This window comes from Tachypleus tridentatus, chromosome 9 (assembly GCF_004210375.1).
Source record: "Tachypleus tridentatus isolate NWPU-2018 chromosome 9, ASM421037v1, whole genome shotgun sequence".
In the NCBI taxonomy this organism is placed as follows: Eukaryota; Metazoa; Arthropoda; class Merostomata; order Xiphosura; family Limulidae; genus Tachypleus; species Tachypleus tridentatus.
Genome location: NC_134833.1, coordinates 107,361,652 through 107,383,823, shown reverse-complemented (window position 1 = coordinate 107,383,823; position 22,172 = coordinate 107,361,652). Strand labels below are relative to the sequence as shown.

The following is a 22,172-nucleotide window of genomic DNA, read 5'->3' as shown; positions in this document are numbered from 1 at the left end:
TTTCAAAATAGTACCAGTTGTAACTTCGGATTTCTTTCAGATTCCATTATATGCAGTTTTATCCGAATATATAACAATGTTCTATTGTTTAATCAATGGTATAATCCTTTTACTTTATTTTCATGTATGAGTGTTAGATCCCGATTGTAAACCGATTCAAATGTTGAGTGATACAGTGTTGTATAAAGGAGGTGACCGTGCATATATTTGTACAGTTTTAGGGACACTCCATGCTAGTCACCAATTTTAAGTGTTTAAAGTCTAGTTAATCCAAGTCATGAGTCGTAATTATGTCGGCGTACTGTGTTTGCATCTCTCTGCTCCCTTCACTTTGACAATATTTACACCACGTAATTCTTGTAACGCTTGTGAATGTTGTGCTGAACCTTTTCCCTTCGTTCTTCGTTTTCTCTCCGGCTCGCCGGCCTACTACTCAGCTGTTTCCCGATGCTCCTCAATTAGATACATAAATATGTCAAATTCAAGGTCATTAGTGATCATAGCTCTTGATTAACAACCAACATGCTACTCCAATTCACTTAATTATCTTCGTGATCAGTTGACTAATTTATTCTTGCCTCGTGTGGGGTGAAGAGAAACAATAGTTTCTGACCGCCCCTGGTTATTTTTCGTTCACCTTTGGGGAACGAAATTATAAATTAACCTAAATACCTATCAAGTATTTTCCTTTCACCAAGCAAGCAAGACGTACTGATATATCTGCTATCATGCTGTTTAAGACGCGAGGATCAACTAAGCTAGTTATACAGCCGGTAATTGTCGACAGTCAACCGTCACACTTTACGCTGCTACGAGTTGTTACGTTCATCACCCAAGCCAAGGGCAACCATTGAACCTTCCAGGACCCGAATCCTTCGCCGGGGCGGAATTCTCATCCAGCCCGCTACTCCCTCTGATTAAGTTTGTCTATGTCAACCATGGAACACTGAAATTAAAGTAAGTTGTTCCCCAACTAAAAGTCCTGTCAGCCTTTTCTCTGTATTCCTCAGGGGTGTCGACCCAACCATTCAACCAGAAGAAATCAAACAAGCCATAGAATCTCAAATCTAGGTCAAACTATATGCTGTACATCGAATTTTCTTCAGACACACCAACCTACTTACGTACCTCAAGAAGATAGTGACAACGTCGAAGTACAGTGCTGACTAAATTTTACGTAACGGGTGTTACTATCACGTATTTATCTTCAGAGCCAAACACCCTTCAACTCGTGGTCAAACAAGTTGCCCAGACAACATAGACAACCAACAGACAACTCTCAATAGTCAATTACAGAAATACCACTAAGTCCAGAACCAGCCAGAAAAAACACGAAAACAGATTCAAACAACTCAACTTTGACGACGACAACTTCCACTGCTAACAACGTGTCAAGATTTAACAATCAAAGAAAGACAAGTGATAGTTCCTGCTAACCTCAGTTTCAGTTTCACGGAATACAACCACCAGCCAGACTCAGACCATTCACATGGCAACTATCGACGCGTCAGTTCAAACAGAGAACCAGCCCACAGCCACTCAAAAGACACAAAAGAAAATTACAAAAATAAACAAAGCATCCTTGACCGATGACGAACAATTCATCAAAGAAGAACAGCCAGTGGATTCATCACCACACTCACCTTTTTCTCCATCACCACTGGGCATCAGGTGTGAACGCAAGTTCAACCTGAAGTTCCTACCTGTTCTACAAGACCACAGCTAGCAGTTTTCCTAGTTACCAGCCACATGTTTACTATTGCCGTAATCAAGTAGTTTTCTTTTCATTCCAATATACATTAATAACCGTGATATTCTTCCCAGCTACTTCCGGGCACAGTCTAAGTAGATTTTTCGGTGCCCAGACCGTGAAAGTGTTTTCTCGAGGAACTTCCGTTTCTCCCTACACCTAAATCCAGGGGCGTAGATTTTTTACACCCCATGGGGAGGATTTTGCAACCACTTATATGGGCTGTTCAATTTGCAAATTGGTAATCTCTGATTACGTGAACCTGAAAGCTGTAAAAGTAATCTTGTTGCCATGATACTTCAAGGTTTCCATGTAGGTTTGTATAAGTGAGGTATTGTGAACAGGTTTCAAAATGTTAATAGAATAAAGACAAATGTGTCACAAATTAACTGCCACATGAATTTATTCCTGCATACTACACAGTATAAAAGATGGCCATTATACTTGACAAGGTTACTAATAACTTTCATTGCATGAATTACGTTTTCAAATATTAATAAAATTAGTAATATACCCTTGATAAGTTTATATCTACTGAAAAACTGTTCATGTTGTTTAATAAAAATAATTCAAATGTCTTTGCGAACTCTTGAAAATTACACATCAGTACAGTGTAGCACATAATTATTCACAAGACTACAGCTTCTATAGTGATGATCTGTTTATAAATTCTTTCATAAGCTCTTCTATATTTATCTTCTCGACCTCATCTTTGTGAGTGTGATAAACTGCCACATGGTTGAGGCAGCACTGAGACATAGTTGACCTTAACCACGTCTTCAACAGTCTTAATGCAGAAAAGCTGCGTTCATATTCGCAGCTGGATACTGGACATACAAGCAAAATTTTCATGAGAAGAAACACTTCACTAAGCATCTGCTGGCTTGTTTAATGCATTTTACAGTAAGCATCCTTCGCACCTTTCAGAGATACTGCTTTTGTTGTTCCTATGAACATGGGCAACATAAACTCGAGCCGTTGTGCAGAGATTTCTAGATAGAAGTTTATAACCGAGTTGTCAATCTTGCCAGATGTGATCATGTTCTCAAGTGCCAGATATTGCCTCAAGTCATTGTTGTCTGCATTGAATCTAGTGGTCAGATGTTCTATGACTGTACCCACAAATTCAAAATATTGGCTTCTGTAGTAAACTCTAGCTGTTGCAGAATGGTGTGGTGAGCCATCATCTGTGATCCTTCTGAGAGGGTTTGCGAATGCGTGATAGTTCAATAGGCACCAGATCTAGAGAAGTTACCTTTTTCTCAACTTCATCAAATATCTTGTTGTAATTTTCCTCTGCTTGCAATACTCGCAATTGCTCAACTGTCATTGCAGATGCTTCAATCATGCCAGATACTGTTGCTGATTTTGCTTGGAATGCACAGTTTAGTTCCTCTAATGCAGCTAATGGATGTTGAGCCATCAACAATCCTAAAACTGTCTATCCTTTTTCAAATCTGTCCAGCAAACCTCACGCTTTCACTGCTACATCTGATTTTTCATTTGCTAATTCAGACAAAGAATCAACAATGTCACTGTGGTGATCATAAGCACATGTAATTGCAGATAGGCGGCACAACCAGCATGTTGGACACAGTGGGCGGATGTATTTAACTGGACCATTGTGGCTGTCTCATGATACAGTATTTTTAATGATTGTCTTGTATTTGCCTGACCTCTGAAGCAAGACACCAAGTTCATGTACTCACTGGATAGAATCTCGAACACATTCACAAACTTCAACTGCATGTTGCATTATTAAATTAGCCTTGTGTGCTCCGCAGTGAAAAACAAAGCTGACGGTTGCTTCTCGTTTATTTTTGCCTGGTATTCACTGTACGCACCACTCATGTTAGCGGCTCCATCATAAGTTTGTGCTCTTAATCCTGACAGTGGTAAATTAAGTCTAGTCAGTATATCAAGTATAGTCGAGGATATTGTTTCACCAGTTGTATTGGATACACTGTACAAATCAAAAAATGTCTCATGAACGTCAAGGTTCTCATCTACATATCGTACACATATTGCTTCCTTTTCGGCATCTGTAACATCTTGCGTACCATCAACTATTAATGCAAAGATTTTACTTTGCTGCACTTTGTGTGCTATGTTTCTCAGTATTTGATGGCTGAACATCTCCATTATTTCATTCTTAGCCTGGGATGATGTGAATGTGGTTTTCTTTGATGAGTAGGCCGTCAACTCAGGATCATTCTCTTCCAGGAGTTTTATTAACTGCAGGAAGTTTCCCTCCATGTCAGTATGTCCACGTAATGCTAAACCTTGTATCAGTAAGAAACGTAAACTTCTGAATATTTTGGCTAGACTTCTTTTGCATTCTTCCAGCTGCTTCTTTTTTCCATCATGTAGCTGAACAGTCACTTGAGTTACATCAAGTTAACTTTCTGGAGATATAGCGAATCTGTGCTGAGAGGAGGATTGGTGTTCATTGAATTTCTGTTTTGCCTTTTTTAAGTTGCAAAAACTGGTGCATATGAAGGTATACTCCACTGGCCTCTCCAATTTCCTGTAAAAAGGCCTCTATTTTCTGCCTTGACACAATAAAAACATATGACGTTTTGAGTCTGATTGTCGAAGTGCAGCCATGGGAACTTATCAAACCACTTGCCTTGGAAGTTGATATTTTGACATTTTGCTCTCTTGTCGTGGTATTAGTTGTGCATCTGGATGATATGGCTTTCCACACTGTATCTGTGGAGTGTCAGATTTTTCATTACTGCACAAACTTGTTTCACAACTATCTGGTGGTTGATGATGTGCAATAGTTGCACAAACATTTTCAGACTCGTCCTCTAATGAACATGGTATTTCCTCTGTATGGCGAGTTTCTATTCCAGGAACCAGGAACCGTTTTATTTAATGTTTCCTAATCATCAACTGTCAAGCTATTCTGACCACGGGCTCTGGCCTGGCTTGCTTTCCTTATGTCCAGCTCTTGCTTCTCATGTGCCACTTCATACTCCCCACCTCACTTCTTCATCTTTATCAAGTTAAAACAAAACAAAGGCAAACTCCCAAGTAAAGTTAAATAATCTTTCACGAGAGGGGATGAAGAGGAACCACAACGTTCCTGACCATCCCTTTTGGGGAGAGAATTCTTCCGACTTCTTTTTTTTAAAACTAACCCTTGCAAAGTTCGTTTGCGTTTGCACTTGATCAGATCCTCGTGAAATTGAGAGTGTTAGAAGAAACGTAGCAGAAAAAAGAAACTTTCAAGATTTGGATTGTCCCTGTTTTTGTTTTTGTATTCAAAATACGACTGTATTCGCCCCAAAGTCGGTAAGCAACTGTTTAAGTTTTGTTAATCATGACAAAAATATTGATTTTGTGGGAATTTATCCGTTTCACCACGTGAGTTTGGATCTAATAACAGAATTTGCAATTTTGTTTGTAAACAATACTTTTGTGTTCAATGAACTGTAATCTGAGAAAGTATGTGTCGATGCTATTCTGAATTCTTTATAGATTGACATGTTTCAATTCAGTTCTGCATTTATGTCTACTGCACTTTTGATATGTTTTATGTGGCCTTTATGTGTTTTACATACGAGCTATAGGAAGATATGTTGTTCTTGCTAACCAGATCAAGTCGTGTATCATGCTACTAAATCGTTTTGTCATATTGTATACTTCCAATTGTTATTTTTCATCATTATAGTCAACAGTCGCTTATTACTTAGCACTTATTATTTAATAAAAAGATCAGAAATACAACACTTGGGTGGAGTTGTTGGATCAGAATACATCAGACAGGGCAGTGGGCAATTACAGTTACTAAATTTGCTCAGTTATATGTAGTTGATTCAGGATCAATATATAGCATGTTCCTTAAAAAATATATATATATATTCCTTTTCTGTATTGCCAGTTTTGTATTCCCATAATGTATGATGGGCCTTTAAGCTAGTTTACTAAAATCCAACTAAGAATCCCAAAGCATGCCCTTTTTTATTTTCTGAGCTTGAGATTTATCACGTGAATCCACACCTGCAGATATGTTTTTCTTGCACTCTCTTTGTTTGTTTTTGAATTTTGTACAAAGCTACACAAGGGCTGTCAATCCAACTATTTGTTGGTAAAAGAGTAGTCCAAGAGTTGGCAGTGGGTGGTAATGACTAACCATCTCAAATTGAGCAATGTAAGACTAGAGGGGAGACAGCTAGTCATCACCACCCACAGCCAGGTATTTGAACGTGCAACCCTCAGATTATGAATCCAGCTCCCTAACCATCTGGCCATGTTGGGCCCCTTGCACTCACTTCATCAAACACATCTATACTGGTAGAATAATGGGTTCACTATAGGCTACATATAACTAGAAAGTTTCAACTGAACATAAATATTAAACTTTATGAAAAAATGTATTATAATATGTTTCAAAGACAAATTTTCACATAAAAAATCCTTACTCTGCACAGGTATCCTTTATCATATATGTAAAGAGGTTTTTAGTGACTAAATTAAAAATTTAATTACTTTTTATGTTATTCCAATTAGTATAGTATAATTTCATAGCTAATAATCCATATTTTAATGATATATATATTTTAATATCTTAATTTTTATAAGGCAGTATTTAAAAAGTCCTAAATTTCCCTGAGTTTGAGAAATGTAACTTTTTTTTTCTTCTAGCCATTCACTCTTCTCTAATATATACACCATTCCAATTTAAATTAATAGTATAAAGTGAGTCATACATTCTCAAACTAATTCATAATATGTAATAGTGCAAACAATAGTTATACTTGTAGACATGGTTCAAAAGGTAATACAACAATAAAATTTTAGTATATATAGGTGTACATTTTTACAAGTTTAAAGCTGCTCAGCATAAACAGATATATTGTTTTTTGTTTCAAATTTAAAATCATTATTGAAAGAAGAAAAATGTTAAATTTAGACTTATTTAAATTTTTTGTTTTTTGTGGTTACAAGATCAATCAAATTTGACCAACATTATACAAAGTTACAGTAGAGAAAATAAGAGATACAATATAAAGTTTTAATGAAAATAATGTTTGAAATGTATTTAGAAGACTTTAGAGATTACACATTGAAAGCTTAACTTTTGAGATGAAAAGCGTTTTTAATCTTAGCATGAAAATTACTTTGCACTCGGACTAGTGAAACAAAAGTCTTGATATATTCGAGGGTACTTTTTTTTAGTTTATTAAAAATGCTTTACTAAAAATCTGTTTTGAATGTAAAAGACTTCAAATGTTTACTCAAAGTCTATCACATTTTGTGAAGATACACTATATTAATAATTAGTAATATTAAAACTATATGTGTTCACACTGTCGGTCAATTTGACCTTACATGTGGAGATAGTTGAATCAATACCATGTTAGGTGTTAGTAGGTTAAGTATAAATGCTATTATTATATTAACTTTTCATTCTTTTTAATAAGTCTGCACTTACATGGAGGCTCCTTGAATGCAGCAAGTCTCCCTCATCATAGGCAAAGCTTCTATGCATAAATATTCAATACAATGCACACACATATGATTACATGTGTGTAAGACATTGTGCATTGGCATAATAAAGACACGGGTTAGCCTGTATGATAAACTTGAATAGCATGTAGCAAATATTAAAATGTAGACGACTATACTGTTTTGATTTTACACAGATTATAAGTTTAATCCCTACATACCTGGCTTCATTACTAGCAAAACAAATAGAACCAAAATTTCCAATCATAAAATACTATTCTGTAAAATAGTCATAAAAGTAGTATTCTAAAGTTAACTAAAGTAAAGGTATAATAATAAAAACTGAACCTGTATTAAAACACCAAGCTTTCAGTGGACAAAGTGGGGGAAGCCAGTAATGTACAGATTTTATTCTCCATGAAAAGTTGAAACAACCTAGTCTGCTATGTGATCACTGATTGATAAAGAAATATGTCCATTTCCATCCCTATCTTGTTTGGTTTCATTTTGCAAGTTCAATAGTTAGCCCTATATAGATTTTATATTTAGCATTAAATGTTTTTCCTTATTCTTGTACACACATGCATACACAAAAACATTCTAAAAACTAATATAAATAATGATTGTATGTGTGGGTATATATATATTGTGTGTGTAGAATAAATACATGAAGACATTCAAGCACTACCAGTTTCAAAACACTATTTTCTCATTTATTTATTTGGTTTTTGCATTTTGGTATTACTTCATAGCTTTAACAGTGCTCTTTATTAGAAAAATTGAAATAGCACATGCATCCAAGTAAAAACATTTTAAAAACTAATATAAATAATGATTGTATATTATATGTAGAGTCCATAAGGAACAAAAATTAAAAAAAGCATAAAAATTCCCAGTTGTATAAGCAAGTTTCAAATTACTTCCAAATGTTTTGATAAAATAATTTTTATAAATTACTTTTTTTTCTTTAATGGTTGTCACAATACCAAAATGGAAAAGAGAAAAGGATTCTGTAATAAGTCATGGGTTCTTAAAATAAAACAATAAAAATGTTCTGAACATTATAATTTCAAAAACAAGCTGAAACAAAAATAAATTAAAATAATAAACAAAAATGCTGCACTAATTGAAAAGATCCCAGGGTACAAGCTATAATGTGAAATATAAATTGTGCCCTCGTATAAATATAAAAACACTGTACCCACAAGTGAATCTTATTTATATTTTGGTTATTACATGTATGTATACATGCATATTGGATATCAAAATACTAGGATCTTTTTTTTTTCTCAACTATGAAAAACTAATACCTCATAGTAAATAATTCCTACTTTCAGGGGACAGAACAAAGAATCAGGTCAACATGGTAATGGATATAATGAAGATAGCAAGTCAAGAAATCAAATGAAATTGATTAATAAACCCACCAATTAATAAATTAGTAATTAAAATAAATCAACTAGTTTTATTTTTTATCAGTTTAATACATTTTTGTACCTAAAGAAAGGACTTGCATTATATATAGTATGTCAGTGTGATGCTGAATAAAATAACTGTCTTTAGATTCTTGAGTGAAAACAAAAAGATATGAAACATTTGTCTACTTACAGAAATTAAACCTACTTTAAAAAATATATTAAGATGAAATTGCATATTTTTCAAGAACACAAAATATTAGAATAACATCAACTATTTTCGTGAATACAGAAGCTACATATTAGATGTAGCTAGTACCTTGGAATTGAGCTGTTTACTTTAACCTTAGAATTATAGATGAAGTTCAGTAACAGTTCTCTGACCTTAAATGGCAGTCATCATCAATTGGTGTTGCACCTACAACATTCCTGCTGTTTAAGGGTTAAACACATTTTTTGAAACTGTTTATACCCAAACTAATTTTAGTCCAAGGCTTTGTCAGTAACAAGATCCCTAATAACATATTACAAATAGTCCATAAAAGTACCATTAACAATGCAGTTAATAAACCAAGCAATTTTGATTTTAACTTCATATTTTTTAAAAACTTTTGCTTACAGATGATTTCATTACAGTTAAAAGTAGAGAAAATAATATATATATGTATATAAATTAGAATAGTCTCGTGAAACAAAAGTTCATTTACAAGGATTCTAGATATTATGGAAATGAAATTGAAAAGTAGAATTAAAAACAGTATTTATATTCTTAGCATAAAAATTACCTATTACTCAAACTGACTCAGTAAAGGCATCACAAATGCACATGAATCTTTAGTAAAATTACTTTATTAAAAACTTAATTTTTTTTATTATATATACTTTATTAAAGACTTAATTTTTTACAATAAATATAGTAACATTAGTCATGTTTTATAGAAAATTACCAAACTATGTTAAGATGCACTAAATACATTTAGAGTTATAGTGTATACAGTTTCATGATGACTACTTGGTTAGTCAAATTGATTCCACCTACATGTAGAGATTAGATGGTTAGATGCAAGAAGTTAGAATAATATTTATCTACAAACAAAAATTATATTATCAGGGATAAGTTAACATCACAGAAATAAACTGATATATAATATCTTTGATATCAAATCAAAACACAGCCTTTCTACTAACTCTAAAAACTAATACCACAACAAATAATTCTTACTTTCAGAGGAGAGAACCATGAACCAGGTTACCATGGTGAAGTATATACATGACAGCCAGTTAAGAACAACTGCAAACCATCGAGTTGAAGAAATAAACAAAAACCATGAGGCACTGTGGTGATCTTGATATTTGTCAAACAGTGCCTCAAATCTTTGTTGAGCACCAAAAGCTCGGATAGTTGTGAGGCCACAGAGTGAAGTACTCAAATGAGAAAACACTGGACTGCGGGCTAGTGGAAATACACATCTCTTTAGAATAGTTTTATATACTTTTTAAAGCAAGAACAACCGTTCATCAGAGTACTTTGATTGTAGAATCTTAATATCTCTAACATTCTTTTTCAACACTTAAAATAATTTATTCTTAAAGTTTACTGTTAATCTCTCTTGACAGAACAATAAGATACCAGAAATTTAGTACATCTTTTTTTACCAACAATTTACGGCCAATTCAATTCTGTAAGAAATAATAATTCACTATTTCAGAGTAAATGTAAAATTTTGGTAAAAGATATTAACAAAAAGAATCTTTTGCATTCATCTGCACCAATATTCTTCACAGCAAAATATTCAATGAAAAGGAAATTTACATTTAGAAATAGCTATTTATAAAATATGCTCTTAAATGCTTATATCAAACATTAATAAACTGCAAGAATATGTGCAAATTTTGGAGACTGACTATATATTTAGTCTGTGTTGCCACATCTGATCATACGCAATTTAATGATTGTGCAGTGTAGTTCCATTGCAACAGACTCTTACACAAAATTATCTTGTTCAAAGCACATCACTCCTTCTGCAGGTTTTTCATAACCTATCTAGTATACGAGGATGTTGGTTTCTCAGCAACTATTTCAAAGTTCAGTCACACAGGTTTAAAAGTTCTTCATCCAGGGATTTGAGTGATGCCATTAAATGTAATATTATGAATATTTATTTCATTCTGCAGATACTTGAGGTGAGCTACAGGTGAATGAGAGGCATGGTTGGGAGCTCCTGCTATGTTAATATTATTCCCACGTAAGGCCATTATTTGTGTGATACAAAAGGTCCAGAATATTGGTATAATAGTGAGAAGAGTTCCCCTTGACCAATGTATCTACTCTCCTGATCTCTAACTTATAAACAGCATGGTTTCCAGGAAGTGATTATGAACCTCTTGGAAAAACATTTTGTAACATGCTATGTACAGCTTTTGGAAATTGTTTTCCTCTACTCATTTTAGAAAATAATTTGAGACTTATTACAGTTATCTTGGTAGACATAATCATTATCAAGTGTCATGCACTGCTATTTATCACCAGCTAGGCACAATTCACTGATTCCCACTGTTAATCTTACTTTTCTTGATATGTTGTGAAAGTAACTTGTGCCTGTAAGACTTCTGTCAATTTCCAGGTCCAGATGGACATAATTCTTGATTGTGTTATGTATACTGTACCTTATGGTATCTAGACAGCTTTTGTCACTAACTTTTGTGTTTGAAACTTTTTACCTGTTATAAGATTGCACACTTTATTTACTACAAATGAAGTATAACTTGTTACAGGTATTGTTCTAGGTGTTTCTGGGGTCCCAAGTTCATCCTTATTCGTTTGGTTTCCAATGCCATTAAGAGCAAAGGATATCCCTGTCTTGGAAATTCTAAATACTCACTCCAAATACATCTTAATGATTTTAAACTCATCAGTATTTTGCAGTTGAAAAAGCTCTTACATCCCTTCCCAACACAACTTAATTTTCAATGTCATCTCATGACTTATAAAATGCTAATGAACAAGAAAATTATATTGGCTCTTGCTTTCATATGATTTGCTGACTTGCATATTCAAAATCAATTTAATATAAGCTACTCAACCATATTATGAAAATATAAATTAAAAGGCATGTTAATATTAAAGATGTTTCAATAAGTAAACAGGTGACTGATAACTTACTGGTTCCTTCAAGTCGCCTGATGTCACGGGCAGTAGCAATGTAGAATCTCTTAAAGAAGTAGAAGATTAAAGCAAGGATAGATGTAGGAATAGCAATCCAGGGGTTAACAATACATACTACAACCAGTGCACTGATAACATATAAGAAAATCTACAACAGATAAAAAGAAAATTGTCAGAACAAGTTAAAAGATAACACAAAGAATAAATTAGCTTCAGTTTTACTTCACAAATTTAGCAAGGTGTACATTCACATAAAGTAGCACTAATTTGTACACCTTGCCGCATATAGAGACTTGTTTATAGCATGATAGTTACAGTTGACTTGATGAATTGGTGGTGGTTTGGAGCTATACTAGTTTGAACAGCTGGACAGAACACTTCATGCTGGTATAGTTCGTTTGCTGTGCTGTCAATTAGTGCCTTTCTACCTTGTTGGGGGCTGGAATGCTTACATCAAGAAGTAGGTTTTTATCTTACTTACCCCCAGATGAGGGTACCTTATTTCTTTATATGTTGTTTTTTCATTTTCATTTCAATTAATTCTTTATTTGGGAGAGCAATCACCTTCCCAAAACTGTCTGTAGGCAATGACGGGTGACATACATGTGGGACATTGTAAACTTGAGCACCCACATCTCGCTCTCTTAATTTCTATTTCAATATCTATTGCTATTCTTTATTTCTCATGTGAGACTGGCGAAGGAGAGTTAAGACTGATAGATGGTATATCCCCATTGCTATGTGGGTCCTACTTTCACAGTCACATCCAAAATCTAGGGTTCATTTTATAATTCCACATTGTAGCTTGAACCCTTGATCTTTTCTGTTGATGCAGCATTTTTTGTTTAATTTGTTTTTGAGTTAAAATAAAAAATTATTACTATTCACTAATAAATGCTTAATTTTTAGTTATTTTTCAAAAAACAGAACACGAAACAATCAATAATATAGAAAAATTGTAATTTTCCTCTACTAAAAACATATTTCTGATAGGTACATACCCCTCTGACAGAATTAGCAATTATTGTTCATTGCTACCCTCTATATGCAAACCTTTTCTTTATGCACACCACAACCCCTTTTGCTCCCTCCCTCATTGAAATTAGTATATTTTAATATGACTCTTTTGCAAATAATCATACATCGTTCTCTAACCAATAGTAGCACAGCATCCCCATGTAATACATATGACTCTCTCAATACTCCTCTACTGAACCTTCACTTTGAAGTTGGGCAGAAAGTGTGAACACCACAAAGTGGGGAAAAAATACTCATTAGATATACATTTTCAGTACAGAAGAATTATAACTGCTGATATAATACTCACATCCTCCAACAAGATTAGCTTGAATCCAACATTTAGAAGGAGGAGGAATAGTAGGAGGGAATAACAGAAGCACCCCCCTAAAAGAATCAGAAGGATACCTCTGACCATGAAAGAAAGAGATCTAAAAATCAGAGGAGGAGAAATGCACCACTTATGAACCAGGTAAACTCTTCTCCCATTTGAATAATTTGTGAAACCTAAGCGCAAAATTCATAAGGTATAAACAAACTAGGATGTGTTATAACATGCTTAGCAAGTCAATTACATAAAAAACCACCTTTATGAGGTACTGACATCCCATGAGGGTCATACTGTTTTCACCTCCAACCCAGTAATTGGGGATTAAAACCCACTCCAAGTACTGGCTACTACACAAAGGCCAACATCCTACATCAATCTGGAACTGGGATCTGGCATCAAGAAATTTAATTCATCTTGTGTGAGGACTTGTTTCACTTGAATTCAGCACCTCAATATGGGAAATTGATGTCCATGTGAAGGTAGACTAGGGCTCCCAATCAAAAGAGGATGAGCTGCTTTTGTAATGGATCAACTCCAGTTGGTATGGAAGGTGTAACAGGAGGCCACATCAACTCAACTGTATGCAAAAATTAAAAGTAATAGGCCACATCAACCAGTTCAGTGACAAATCAACTCCATTGTATTGTAAATGGTAGTAGAAGGCAACGTAACCTCAGAATGTGATGGATCAACACCAGTGGTTGTGGATGTTGTTGAATATTCAAATAGTATAAGGAGGCTATGTCATCCAGTAATGTAACAAATAAACTTCACAGTATTGTAAAAGGTATAAGGAGACCATATCATCATATAAGGTGATGGATCAATTCATATGATTGTGGATATTATTGATAACGTAAAATAGTATAGGAGGTCACAACATTCGATAACATGACGAACCAACAAAGGGATGGATAAACTCCCAAGGAAGCCACGTTGCAGAACACCACTGACCTACTTCTAAATAAATTGTTATAGCCAAATTTTTTATGGAACCCATTCAGGAGAGTGCCTCCATGGTCAACCACCCCAGCAGCTTGGAACTCAAAATTGGTAAGTATTCCCATATACTGGAGACAATGCAATGGGTGACCACAAAACCCTATTTTTAAAAAAACAGACCATACCAAGTTATTTACTCAAGGCATGGCAGGGATGGGCAGCTGTCCCCTTTTCTAAACTCATGCAATCAATGAGTGGTACAATCTGGAATGGACATGTTTATGTACCAATTAATTGTGAGGTAGATAACCTTCTAGTGATATTGTGGAACACTCCATCTCCATGGTGAGTGCATAGAGCCATAAGCAACAGAGTGCGAGTCTACATGACTTATAGTGTTTTTTTGAATTAAAGAATACCTGGTCAAACACCACTTGCCATAGAATTGGATTTGTATGTGAGAAAAGAATGAAAGGGCTCTTAAAAAGAGCAAAATGAACAAACCAGTTAAAGTCACATCAAAGTCTGTAGCATGGCTATAGAAAGAAAAAGAAACCATGGTGTTCATTAAAGTGTGATGAGATGAAGATAGTAAGAAATGAACATACTGGGTGTGGTCCACGTGCAAGCATGGAGATTCTCCACCAATGGACAATGAAGACAAGAAGCAAGAGAAACTGTGAGAAGATGGAATAGATGGGAGTAAACATGGAATAAGAGGAAGAGAGAGAGAGCTAGGCCAAACAAACCATAAAAGTGAACCCAACTCCTAATGAGAAGGGGAAAGATTATAAAGTGAAGATGATTGCCAGAGAATAAAAAGATGGTTGCATATACCCCTGGGAGAGATAACAGATACATGAAATGTTAATGGCAAACAAAAGAGATTGTTGCTGTCCATAGGACAAGAGAAGAATGAAATATGTCTTTATAGACTAGTTAAACAAGAAACACAAGGAAAGTGGTTCAAAGAGGTAAAGTAAGAGCATTGGAAACTACAGCAATGATCCAATTCACTGTGAGAAGATGCCTTGGAGGCCTTTGAAAGTGGAAGGTGCCAACAGGTAAGTAACTCTAAGTGTAAGGCTGGATCTTCTTGCTAATGACCAGAAAAAAAAAACAAGCATAAACATGCAGAACAGGGAGACTTGGGTGGAGATTAGTGGATCAAGGCTGATGCAAAAGGGAGGGAAACATAGAAAGAGGAATGGACATTGAAGCTTTGGAAGCTAAAGTTATGCTGGTGAATGAAATTTAATAAGGAAGACCTGACTAGGAATGAAGAGTATCAGAGAACCACCTGATGAAACAATCAGAAATGGAGGGTACACACAAAAGTATGTGTGAGACAAATCTTGGCCAAAGACATTGAAAGCCAAAGCTTGCAGATGAGGTGCAAGTAGCTAAAAGAGAGTCAACCATGTATTTAAGACCCATAGTAAATGCAGTTTTTGAGATTGAATTCCCTCAAAAACAAAGATCTCTGAAAATGAGTGAAATGAATTACCACTTTGTGGGAGAGATAAGGCCCAAGCATGAAAAAATGGCTTGCAATTGGACTGAAAGCACCTGGTATATGCAATAAGACAAATATGATGTGGCTGGGTCCATCATAGGTGCTCTAAAGTCTGAAAACAGATATCTTTGCTGGGTGCTCCCTGCAGGATTGATCAAAGCCACTACCATAGCATAGAGCTATATGAATGAACTGCCATCATATGGCAATGGCCAATGAATCATGAGACAGTTGAGAAAGTCAATACACAAGACAATCTTAATGGCCCTATGCTTCATGGTGATTGATCTAAGACCTCCAACCCTGAACAAAATCATCTGTTAAATGTTTAATTGGACCTGGGAGAAGAGTCAGGGACACACATGCCAACTTATGGGCTTAGTGCAACCACCACTGAGGATCATCTATCAGGGAAGGAGGATGGTAAACGATAACAAAAAGGAACACATTCAAAAGTCCATTTCAACCAGTAAGTGACCAAGCCAAGAGAGCACAACAAACTAAAAGGTCCACAAAATGTAGATGTAAAGGTAGAGTGCAACTGACATTGATGTCAAAGAAGAAATAAAATCCAAATGAACTGAGCAGGTCAAAGTAAGGATACCTCAAAAAACAATCAGCCATAGAGTTCCTACAAAAAGGAGGTGGTGACTGTAAGTCATTTATTCCTGCTTGAAATGAGCTAAAAGAAGTTATTCATGCATGTAATAATGGAAGCATATTCCCAGAACTTAAAAATGACAAACTCTTGCACAATGAAACAAAACACTTATGAAGCCCAGGGAAGTTCGAAGGCAGTGCTAAAAATTGGCAAGCCACCCCAAGATGGTGAAAGCACTAATGGGATTTAGAGATAAGCAATGGAGACATCCATCATTTGCACCTACCACCAGGTGAAAAACGTTCATCTCAGGGTGAAAAAAAAAGACTCCATGAGGCTAGAAATCAATTAAAAACCATCAATCCCTAGTTGTCATTAGGATAATGAAAAATAGGAAGAAAAATCAATAGAGGGGTGATGACCCCTCTATAGCTCAATGCAAAAGAAATCTTGAACCACCTATGACAGATGCAGACATGTCATGGGATCTCAATGAGAAGGAAACATGCAATGAAAGACAGGAAATAGAAGGAACTGGAGAATGAAACATTCCAAAAGAACTGTTAATGCCCACTTATCGACAAAGATAAGCCAGTGATGAAGAGACACCAACAGTCGAGCTCACACAGGACCCAAACCCTCAAGACAGTCATTAGTACTAATGGAGATGAGTGGTACTCTATTGAGGATTTTCACAAAATGAAGTAACCAGATTTGAAGGAATTGAAAAGGGTTGGGAAGAATATGTGGTGTATGATGGTTCAACAGAGATAAAAGGGCTATAAAAGCTGGAAGGGTAGACTGTTGTCAAATTGATCTAACTCATAGCTTAATATTGTCATGAATAAATAAAGCTTCAGAAAGGAGAAAGATATAAGACCCTGAGATATATGGAAGGTAAAATGACCCAAATCATAATTAAGTCTCTACTTAAGTCCCAACAACAAAGAACCATGTATATAATGTCAGAGTGGAGGACTAAGTACAAGCTAAAGTAGAGGAGAGAAAGTGAAGAATCTTGGCAAAAATTCCTTATGATAGCTGTAGGGATACTCTGAAATCCAATGTATGGAAGACAAATACCAGAAGAGTTATGTGTAAGACTAAGAGTAGGTTCAGAACTGCCCAGCAAATAGGTAAACAAAAAAACCAAACAGCTACTGAACAAAAAACATATTGTATGCCCAAAGAGCAAACAGATCGGTAATCCTTTGGAAACACAATAAACTAATCACCTCAGGGAAATTCAAGGTTAATAAAATAGCAATATCCCAAATATTAGGGAAAGAAGAAAATTAAAGGTAAGAATATAGTACATGTGAAATGGAAGACCAGAAAAAAAAGAGATGTGATTGGAATAAAACAGCACAGGCTCCAAGAGGATCATATTAGGCTTTGAGGAATCTGTAGATGGGGAAAGGAATGACTGGCAAACTTGAGTAGTGGGAAAAGATGAATAAAGGCCTCATCAGCAAGAAAAGGCTCAACAGTATCAGCAAGGGCTATGGTGAAGTCTGAGGAAAAAAAGTTGGTCATTATAATATTTAACTGCTGACACAGAACAGCAGATAAATCTACTGTTAGTTTACTTGTACTTGAAGTCTGCAAAAAACTCCAGTCTCTGCTGTAACCTCCTGAAATGGTAAGGAGAATACATAATGCACTGCACAGAAATGTATTACAAACTTTGAATGCAAAACTAAAGTGACATGAATTAACTGATAAATTAATAAAAAAAAACAGGTTGAACATATCAAATGAAGTTTAAAATGAATCATTTCATGAGGAAAACTAAGTCAAACACACAGCAAGAAATAAGTTTAAAAAAGCATGTCTGAACTTGATTGCTGCCAAACAAGAAGAAAAGGTTTAGTAGGGAAGTGTATAGGGAGTTACATAAATCCCAAGAGCATGGTGTGCTACTACTGGTTAAAAGATGATGCATGATGATTTGCAACAACTTAATCAACACACTTAAACATTTCTAGGGAATCTATAGCTTTCTCCTTCAAGCTAATTACAAATGACAATTACATTTATGTAGTTTCGAATATGCTCTTTTTAATTTACAAACATGTACTTAAGAGAAGTAAGTTATGTAGATAAGAGATTTCAAATGAACAGACTAGTAGAAGAGCTACTCTGGTAGGTTTGTCAAATACAGTAATATCTAAGCAACTCAAAAAAGAGGTGATGCTCTTATTTTATAGTCTAGTTTGTAATTTCTGAAATTTGAGTTTTTAATTTATTAACCACCACAAACATTGTATGGTAAGCTGATTAATAAGATAACATGTCACATGAAATAAAAAAAAAACAAGGATGTTGCAATATTAAAATTTGAAGTATAAACTACATTTTGATGTTAATATTATTGACTTAAATTTACAATAAATTAATTAATTAAATTTTGAAAATAACTAAAATGTTATGAGACATAGTTGTTGACTTGTTCATAGCAAGAGGTTTATAAGGTATTCATGTATTTCATAAATAAAGGAACATGAACTAGACCTTTGAAAAAAATCATTCATCTACCATCACAATATCAAGAGCGTGATGCTGGAATTTTATCACTTTAAAGATATTAATGTTGAAAATACTACTATGAAAGTAACTACAACATATATTCATTAACTTATGGCATATTTAACAACATTATTACATGTTTAAAGCTACTGATAATAAATCACTTACATAAGTCGTATCCAATGCTGATGAGGGAAGTAAATCATCAATGGTTCCAAGGTCTTTAGAAAATCGGTTCAGAATTCTTCCTGACAATTGAGAAAACACTGATCTGTTTTTCATTCATCCAAACTTATATTTCTAAGGTTCACATGCAGATATTTAACATTTTATATTTTTGTTTGATAATAAAGTGTTACTTGTTTAAGATGATGATATTACAAGTTCTTACAGGATTGATTAGCACAGAAAATCTTAGCTTAAGCTTTGTTACTGCATCATGTTATGAAACTAAATCTAAAGAACATTTTTATGTTAATTTATGCCCTTTTTACATTTTGATGTATTCAGAAACTAGTCATACCACCTTTACCTCAAACAAGGTGTAAGAAAAGTTTATTAGTACCAGAAGATTTTAATTGTTTAATGAAGGAAGATATATATCAGTATTTAGATCTCAAGATAAAACCATAATACTCACCTATAGGACTACTATCAAAAAAAGAAATAGGAGCTCGGACAATGCTGTCAAACATCTTGTTGTGTAACCTAACTGAAGATCGCATACACACAACAGAAAAAGTTATTGTTTGAAGCAGTGCCAAAAGAAATAAACCACCAACCATTCCAAAATATACATAAATATTTCTATAGACATTCGCAAATCCATTGTCGGTGAATAACTGGTCTGTAGTGCCATTGGTGGTACTATTGCTGCTAGTCCTATTGTATCTTTCAATTGCTAGTCTCCTTCCTTCTTCATTGGTCCTAGAAGATTTAATGTACGTGTTGTTAAAACTAAAAACAAATTACACAATACCAATAGCATCACTTTAAAACTGAATTGGTGAACTCACAGTTGAATTAGCTTTATTGAATGGTATCCTCAATCTGTGGATATATGCATTACCCTTACAAGGAGACTAGAGTCATTTATTGGCATTACCTAATACTTTGAAATTATTTGAAGAGATAACTACTGATATCACATTCATGTAAGGCATGTTACTCTGCATTTGAATTGTTTTTCTTCATTTATATTCAGATGCTATTTAACACAAAACTACAAACCATCCTACAGTAAAACTGACAAAACCTTACAAATAAAAAGGACAATTAAATTTATAAATAACATTTTAAGTTTTGCCAGTGTTATTTTATGTTTTTATTTTTTAAAAAACCAACAAGATTACATTCTACATCTAGATTTAAAATATATCTAACAAATACAAGGATAATAATATGTAATTTTGTTTTTATATATAAAAAACTTGTTTACCTATACAATACAATACTACAGTTACAGAATGTTTTAGAACATTAATTTTTGTTAAAGATTATTTTTTTCTATTTTGCAATAATGATGTGGAAGATCCAGTGAATCCTTAAAACTGCTACATCAATTATTGATCACGCTAATCCGATAGCCATTATAAAGCAGGAAGAGTGGTTCAGACATAATATCAAAAGGCTACCAATGACAGAAAGTTTGACAGGCATCAAAGGCAAAAACAACCAAACAACAATGGCCACAGCAAGGAGCAGAAAAAAATATAGTTTGAAAGACAATGATATAAGGAAAAGGAGGTCAAAGGCTCAAAGAGGACATGCAAGAGCATGAATGTCTTAATCAGATAGAGGGACTAGATGAATAGGGCAATGAACAAAGAAAACCTGAAAGAGGCCTGTGAAAACAGATGAAAGGAAAGAATTATCACTGATCAACATGAGGAGGGGGGTTAATGGACAATATGCCTGACAATTTACAGTCAACACATCATCCCATATTGAAAATCCAGCTTAAAAGAAGTCAGATGTAGCAGTTTGGTGACTCAGCAGAATGTAGAATTTACAAGTATAAGAGATAATGGGGTACGCTGTACAGAAATACCAATGCCATGCAAAGGACCTAACAAATCCCACATGTGAAGACAAAAGTGTGACACTCTGACATGAAATATGGACAGTTGAAGAAAGACCTCTAAAGAGGGAATTGCAAAAGCATTAATTTGAGAGCTTCCATAATGGGAACATATCCAATGGAAGACCAAAGAATGGAAGGGCCACTCTATGAAAGAGACTTCATTGCAGAGAGAGAGAAGTGTTCATTAACAGATTCAAATCTAAGAACAATAAATTGTTGTAATGTAAATACAACTAATGTAGCCCAAAAAAAGGAAGTTCAGAGTGAGAAAACAGTTTTCAATAGAACTGTCTATTTGGCAATTGATTGAAGAGGGTAAGACTAATAAGCCGCAATCATTTCCAAAAGGTTGACATGAAAAGAATTCTCCTCTAAAGAACAGATACCATAGAGAGTGGAGGTTTTATGAATTGCCACAAACAGCAAGAGAGGCATTGGTGTAAAGATGCGAGTCAGGTTATGAGTTGGAGTGGAGATAGTATACCTTTGGTTGTGTTGGGATAACACCATGATACTAGAGGGATGAAGAGAAACAAAGGTGGATAAGAGATCACACAACATGTTTCAATGATCTACTTATGTCCACTAAATGGGACATCTGTATGCAATATAAAAAGGAAATAGGATTTCTGAGGAAAAATGGATTTCAAGTACATGAGAAAAGTACTTTGGAAACTAAACTTTCTATGTTGTGAACATGCAAAACAAAAAGTTAAGCCTACCTTATACACAGAAGGTAAAGAAAACTCCCATGTGGAGAAGAAGCTCAACCCAAGAGAAAGGCCTCCCAAAGAAGACTGAAAGTGGTAATTGTTGATTTCCATCAAAACTGAGCAAGAAGCCATACAATTATATAATAACAATGAGCAGTTGATTCAGAATACACAAAATGCCAAATCTCCAACTGCCTACAGAAAACAAAAAGACGGCAATAAAAGTCCATAGTAGGGTGTGAAAATAATTCTCTAGTTTCTACTGCAAAAAAAGAGAATGACGAATCATAGGGCTAATGAGAAGAAGATAGGCAACACGATAATAAGGGAAAAAAAAGGATGTGGAGAATAAAAGTTGTAATTATCCAATACTCAAAATGCATTTCCAATAGGTACTTACTTCTAACATAAATAGCTATTCTTGTTTAGTGCTATTCTCTATAAAATTATCTTCACATGCCACACGCCTTGAGCTCACATGTATCCACTTTCCAAGGTCAGCATGCTTCATTGGCATCTTGCATAAAAATCATCATATGACAACCCTCTATCAATAGCAGTGCAACACACATTCCTGGTGTATGTGACTCCCACTACTGATTACAACTGTACTATAACTTCAACCTTTGGCAGAAAGTACTGGTTTTCAGTG

General features: G+C 34.6%; 1 protein-coding gene across 1 annotated transcript in view; it reads right to left on the bottom strand.

Moving 5' to 3' along the window:
• Positions 1-22,172, bottom strand: part of LOC143226000 (ATP-binding cassette sub-family C member 4-like) — a 153,272-nt gene that overhangs the window by 37,236 nt on the left and 93,864 nt on the right. The window contains exons 17-20 of the mRNA XM_076456328.1: positions 19,365-19,651; positions 18,893-18,972; positions 11,786-11,936; positions 9,845-10,075 (exon numbers count right to left, since the gene is read on the bottom strand). Of these exons, the coding sequence (XP_076312443.1) occupies positions 9,845-10,075; positions 11,786-11,936; positions 18,893-18,972; positions 19,365-19,651 (749 nt within the window). The remainder of the gene's footprint in view (positions 1-9,844; positions 10,076-11,785; positions 11,937-18,892; positions 18,973-19,364; positions 19,652-22,172) is intronic.